We start from the raw sequence: 6,841 nt of genomic DNA, 5'->3' as shown, positions 1-6,841 counted from the left end.
ATGTAATAATAGTTGAATATCAAAGAAAAAAGTGATAGCCTAAAATAAGATATATTTCTGAGGATAGTAATTAAAATATTTCCTATATAGCATAGAAGGGAATTCTCTGAACTAAAGGAGATGGAAGACACGTATGGTTGTTTTAAGTCTGGGTACAATTTACTTTCCTCATGTAGTCTGTGCGTTATAAAGGCATACCCGTCGAAAAGGAAACTTTTGTTGGGTCACCCCTCCTGTCTTTTAAAGATCAGGGGGAAAAAGAAGCCTTTGCTGTTATAGATGCAGTTCTCAGAATCTCACTAGAGGGTGGTGTTGGTTCTAAAACCGGAGGTCACTGCTACTCTCTTCAGTACATTCATTACTAGGCTGCACTTACGTTTAAAGAAAAGGTGAAGTCAAGCCTTCTCAGTCTTCCCTAGTAGTTGGTAAATGTCAAATCTGAAACCTTCCAAGTGCCCCTGCCAGTTCTGGCTGGTTGTAGCCCAGAGGAGACAGATAAAGTAGTGAAGAGATTATCGGAGGAGTTGGGTGGCGGATTCTAATTTCGGCTCCCGCACTAACTAGTAGACAAGGCTCCCTGGGCCTTTGTCTCAACTGTAAAACAAAAATGATGTCCTAGTTGATCCCTAAATCCCCATACATCTCTAAAATTATGAGATTCAAACCAAATTGTTGGTCTAAAATGCTGAATAATTTCTCATGCTCTTAGCCAGACTAAGGAACAAGTAAAATCTAAAATTATTAAATTATTAATAATTAAGATATAATGTAATGTTATAAGTGAGGTTTAATACAGATTCTAATATCAAAGAAGTTTAAAATTAAAATGCCAAGTCTTTTGTCTTGCCAGGGAGCCTTAGACCCATGGTTTGTATCTGAGCATTCTGTGGATAATTTCAGTGACTTAATGTATCATCCAAAGATCTCTCCTTTCTTGGTTGCTAGCTTACTGGAAATGAGCAGAATATGTTTTTATATAGGATTATATAGAGAAAGGAGGCTGACCCATTGTCAAATAGGAATGTTTTAGGATAGAGACTAAACTCCCCACCTGCATTTATCTGACTTGGATTGTATCTGTGCTTTGTTAAAAGTCAGTCTTTGGAGGGATTTAGTTGGTTCAGTTCCTTTCACCCTCATGTCTTTTCATCTGACTCCTCTTCCTTGTTATATTTACTCACATTGCAGAATGAACTTAGAATCCTTTCCTGGAACCCGAAGCAAAGTATGGAACCCCAAGATCCCAGTAAGCCTTAGTTCATCTCTGCAAGGACTTGACTTCTAAGAATTGGCCTGAGAGCCTGCAATTAGCCTCTGACCAAGCGAAGCTTCACCCCATCACCCCAAACGCTTGGACATTCATACTCAATACCTCCTTTCCTCCAAATTGCTTTGTTTGGCAGAAGGTTTCTTTCTCCTCCTTCCTTCCCCCCAACCTGGATTTTGCTGCATTTCAGACTCGTTTAGCAAATCTAAACTTCCTAAAATATGCACGGAGCGCCTCCGGGTTCGCACACGCGCGCGCGCGCGCACACCCTGGCTCGAGTACACCAGCCCCGCTGGGCCGGCTCCCAGTTGCAGAACACATTCCATTCTTCGCGCTCAGGCACACCCCTCCGCAGTGAGGATTGGTCGGGCCAAGCCCCCTCGGCGAGGCGAGGCTCCTAAGAGGCCCAGACGCCTGCCAATCCCCACGGGCTGTCAAAACAAGTCTCCCTCCCTGTCACAACAGAGCTGAGTGGAGGCCGCCGCCGCCGCCGCACTTCCTGGGACCGCTGCGCCGCAGTCCGCGGGCAGGTGGCGGGTGCGCCCGGCCACAGTCGCCCGGCTCTGGCCCCTATCGGGCCGCGGGCGTCCGGGCTCCAGAGGCCGCCTGGCTGGGCGCCCGGTGCCTTTTGTCTGGCGCAGAGCCGGCGTTTGCATCACATTTCGGATACCTCCCTCTCTTTTTTCGCCGCTCCTTCTGCCTCCCGCTCACATCGCCTCCCTACTCCCGCCACCGTCCCCCCGCCGGACTGCTAGCCTCCTAGACCAAAGCCTGAGGACGTCTTTGCCCGAGCGATGTCCCTTCTCCAGAAAGTTGCCACCGCCGCCGCCGCCACTGCCGCCGCTGGGCGGTGAAACAAAGTCTGGCGGGGCCGCCTCCCTGTGCAGGAGCGCACCAGTGCCTAGCGGCTGGACTCCGCTGCCGGGCGTCCCGCCTTCTCCCGGGGAGCCCGAAACGCTCCAGGCCATGGCCGAGGGCGCGGCCGGCAGGGAGGATCCGGCGCCGCCTGACGCGGCGGGGGGCGAAGACGACCCCCGAGTGGGCCCGGATGCCGCCGGGGACTGCGTGGCGGCGGCCTCTGGGGGCCGGATGAGGGACCGTCGCAGCGGGGTCGCACTGCCGGGCACCGCCGGGACCCCAGCGGACAGCGAGGCGGGCCTCCTGGAGGCGGCACGGGCGACCCCTCGGCGCAGCAGCATCATCAAGGTAAGCGAAGCCGCGCCGCACCGGGAGCGTGGCTGTGGGTGATGGGTGGGTCGGGGACCTAGGCAGGATGTGCGGTGTCCGGAGGCATCCAGGCTCGGCATTGTTTTCTCCCATCTCCTTCAACGCCAAACCTTCCTTCCTCATCCGGAGGTTCCTAGACTTAGCTGTCAGCCGTGAGACGCACAAGTGACTTTTCCCCCCTCCCCCCGAAAGCAGAGGAAAAGTTCCGCTTTGCGTCTTTGCGTTCTGATGGATGCTTTCCCTCATTTTCTCTGCAAGCTTCACTAAAACGTTGATGGAGGGAGGAAGGGAGCACTCAGGATAAATGCAGACCCACCGGATGGTTGTGCATTGCTTTCCAGCGAAGGGTGAGCTTTTTCCGTACAATGAAGAAAATGCACAGCTTACTCTCAAGTGGAAAAAAAAAAATCCCCTCTAGACTTAAATGATCCCGAAATTCCAAGACATGTGAACTTTCCCGGTAGGCAGGTAGAGTTTTGAGTGGACCCTGCACCACAGTAAAGAGCAATGCAAGAGCCCAGAGTTTTTGCACTGCAGAAAGCACAACCGGAAAGCAATCAATCCCCCAAGCATTATCCCTTGTCCTTGTGGTTACCACCACATCCAGGGAAAACGCTTCCTGACCCGCTAATCACCTCGCAGAATTTCTCTCCATCCATTTGGCAAGGAATTTGTAAACCTCTTTCCTCCCCTTTCTCTTTCCATCTTCCTTCCACTTGGGGCTTGTTTCTTCTGTTTGAGATTTCCTCTTTTGGGAACATGACTTTGGGGTAAGGTTATTTGGGTAAGAACCCTCTGGAAAAGGGCCTCAGTGTAAATGCATGTGAGTAATCAATCATATGCATGTCAGATTAAAATTGATTTTGGTGGAGCAGTCAGTATAAAACGACATATATGTATGTATATATGTAAGTATATGTGTGTGTGCGCATCCACACACACCCCAATGACAATGAAAGATGGACTTTGACTTACTATTGAATTTATTGGGTTCACTAATATATTCAAAAGCTCTGTTCAGGGTTAAGCTGCGTAACCAGTCCATCATGCATGTTCCAAACTCCCAGCACCAGCTTAGGTAGACTGACCACAGAATGTGGCTCCAGTATAGTCTTTTTTCCAACAATGACACATGGAAGTTTAAAATCAGTGGAGAGCTTTCTATAATATAGAAAGAAGAGTGGGTGGTAATTACAAATGACTTGGAGTAGTTTCTGTTATGTTGTGGCTTTTTGATTATGTGACAGGAGTGTTCTATTCTGGGTGTGAATTTGGACAAACGGAAATTACTATTTTGTTTTTAAACCACAGGTCAGCAAGCATACTGTTTTGAAACTTAAAAAACATCACAATTAGGAAATACATATATTTTGGATTCTACGATATTGATACTACATGGTGTCCTGTGTGTGTAAAACAGGCACCACAAGAGACTTTAAAATATATGACAATAAAGAGCAAAGGGCTCTATAATGTTGTAAAAACAAAAGTAATGGAGTATAAGGAATATACAAATTCTTGCAACTGAGTTTGCCACTTTGGAATTGTACTATGCTGGTTTATATTCTCCGAAGGGTCGTTGCTGAGTAATGGTGCCTCTTTTGTTTTGAAGTTTCTTACTGTGAAAAAAGAAGGGAGACAACAGAATATTAACTTGATTTTTCCCCATGTAATAGTGAATGCAATTAACATTTGGTAAATGGCCTTTAAAATTAAATATATTAGAAAATAAAGTGAATTATTATGTTAGGTTTATATTGAAAAAGTAACACAAACATATAATTTAAAAAAATCAAATGTGGCAAAGGAGTGTGAAGGAAAGACCCTCAGACACTCTACATTCCCACTTACGTAGTCCACCGTCACAGATGTTAACACTTTCTTATGTATGCTTCCAAAATATTCCATGCATATGTAAGTATATATATCTATATGTGTCTATGATGAACTATAGCAGCTCCTGATTGATACAAAAAAATTTGGCTAGAGTTTTACAAGCCTCATAGCTTTAAACATTTTTGAAGCCTAGAGGGTAGTCTAAGGTCATTGTGATGAACGAACTAATCTTCAAGGATAATCTGGTAGGTCTTTGGTGGGCAGCAGTCATTGGGGTCTGTTCCCAGAGGCCTTAACGCCCTTCTAAGTGGAAAAAAAGGCAGGTGGTAGGCTCTGTTCCACTCCTTCTCTGAGATCAAGAAACCTTTCTGTTGACGTTCTTGAATCTGCTGCCCCATGGTTTTTTCCCTTTAGGAGAGTAAAAATGAGTTTCCAAAAAAGTCTAGATCATATAAGAAATACATAGCACATGTTCTATATTGAGAGAAAATGCATTTTTCACAGTTTTGCCAAGAGTTTTTTAAATTTGGAATTGAAATGTACACAAAAAGAAAAGCTTTAGTACATTTTATATCAATCAAAATATTAAATGCTGTTCCAAGTAGCTGTAGTGCAGTAATAATTGATATTCATAATGCTGAGCCACTGAAAGGTTGTGAATCATCAAATATTAAATTCTTTTCAGCTCAATTTAAGGTATTGTTTCAGAATAGTGCTATCCTGCCAGAAAACAGACTGTCTTGTATATTAATAAAAAGAATGTTTTCAGTAAATTTGCCCTCCCTAATTTGTGAAAACATGTGTTTAGTTGAGAAAACAATTTCCTTCTGAGCTGAGGAAAACAATGACAACATTTATCTGTGTGCATCTTCAGAAATTCTTTCTACTGTCATTGTGTTTTTCCCCCTATATAACCAATCCTAGCTTTAAAAACATTCAATGTGAGAATTAAACTAAGTTTTAAAAAATCTGTCTACTTTTTTGTATGTTTTTCTGTGTGATTGTTTCAATAGCATTGACATTGATAAATGCTGCATGTTTTTTGGTAAGCGCATTGTTATATACCACAATAATGCAACAGAATCCATTTTAATTTCTTCTTGATGACTTGTGGTTTGAAATGACAGGTTGGATACCTGCAGTATTGATAATCTCTAACAGTTGTTTACTATTCTGCATTTAAATATATTTCTAATTAAGAAATAAGGCCATTCATTTATTTGGTACTTGATATCAAGCTTATAGTATTTAAAATATTTAACATTTTAGATTATAGCTTATAGCCATATAACTCTGTAATGTTTTCAAAATAGGAAGCAGCATAGCTTATTTACTATATTAGATGGTGGGAACTGAGCTACATACATATTTTTAAAATAGCAGTTGATTTTTCTTCCATTGTATGTAATACATTGACGGGTTCTACTTTTTTCGACTTCCTTTTGTTCTACTTAAGAACAAATTCTCTAGGCAAGGAAGAATAGAAATTGTCACTTGGATCTCATGGACATGGGTGTTGGGGATGAAGATGGGAGTTGGGAATGAGGTGCTGAGAACTGCACTGGAGCAGCTACTTGGGTGTTGTTCATGTCTCATTATTTCATATCACGGCAAGTCTTGCTCTATCATGTCATCGTGGGCTGGTATGGTGAATTTTTGAACTGCAGCCTCAAAGGTGCCCCTTGGGTACCAGTTGACTCCTATCAAGATTATGGCTTTCCTCAGAGGGGCAAGAGGAATGCAGTTCACATTAAGTGCCTACTGCTATCAGTCATATACTAAACTAGGAGCTTTCGTACATTTGTATCACTTAAACCTCATAGGAAACTCTCTAAAGTAGGGAAGGGAGGCACAGAGAGCTACTGTTAAAATCTGGAGCGATGACTGAAAGTCATGTCTTAATTTCAGAGTTTGTGCTCTTGGGTTGGCTCTCAGATGCAAGAAGTCCACAATCCACGAAAACTTTCTAGGTTAGAAACAGCCCAAACATGTAAGACAGTGACAGAAGAGTATGCACCTTAGGTCCCATGGTTTGTGGGGTAAATTATCTTTTCTCAACCCTCTTTCCTTCAGTTCAGAACATTTGAAGCTTGATGATTCTAGAAAGGGATTGCAACCTTTTCTGTCTTTGGCTATTTTGTTAGGCCTGTGCTGTACTTGAAAAGGCAGAGCAATCTGGCAGTTATATGGAGCTTACACCCTATTATTTTACCCCAGGCGCACTTCCCCCTTGTCCCTGCAGACAGTGGAATTTGTGAAGCATTGCATTCTCTTTTAGGCTGATACGCAGGTGGAAAAAATACCTAGGTCATAGGAATATATATGAATCTAGGGGAGTAAGAAAATGGGGGATCTTCATTTGGAGTTCTGAAAGTGTGTGTGTGTGTGTCTGTTATTTTAAATAGGGACAGTTATGAGGGGAAATTAAATGTTATTAAAAATTAGTTAAAAATTTTAGGTACCCTTTGGATTATATAGGCATTTATCAGCATTTATAGATTTTATTCTCTA

General features: G+C 43.3%; 1 protein-coding gene across 1 annotated transcript in view; it reads left to right on the top strand.

Annotated features, from left to right (window-relative positions):
• Positions 1-1,728: 1,728 nt before the first annotated feature.
• Positions 1,729-6,841, top strand: part of PLCL1 (phospholipase C like 1 (inactive)) — a 358,935-nt gene continuing 353,822 nt past the window's right edge. The window contains exon 1 of the mRNA XM_033230742.1: positions 1,729-2,473. Coding sequence (XP_033086633.1) covers positions 2,234-2,473 — 240 coding nt within the window. The 5' untranslated portion in view covers positions 1,729-2,233. The remainder of the gene's footprint in view (positions 2,474-6,841) is intronic.

The sequence above is a fragment of the Trachypithecus francoisi genome, unplaced genomic scaffold (assembly GCF_009764315.1).
Source record: "Trachypithecus francoisi isolate TF-2019V2 unplaced genomic scaffold, Tfra_2.0 Lachesis_group13, whole genome shotgun sequence".
NCBI lineage: Eukaryota > Metazoa > Chordata > Mammalia > Primates > Cercopithecidae > Trachypithecus > Trachypithecus francoisi.
This window is presented reverse-complemented; position numbering and strand designations above follow the sequence as displayed.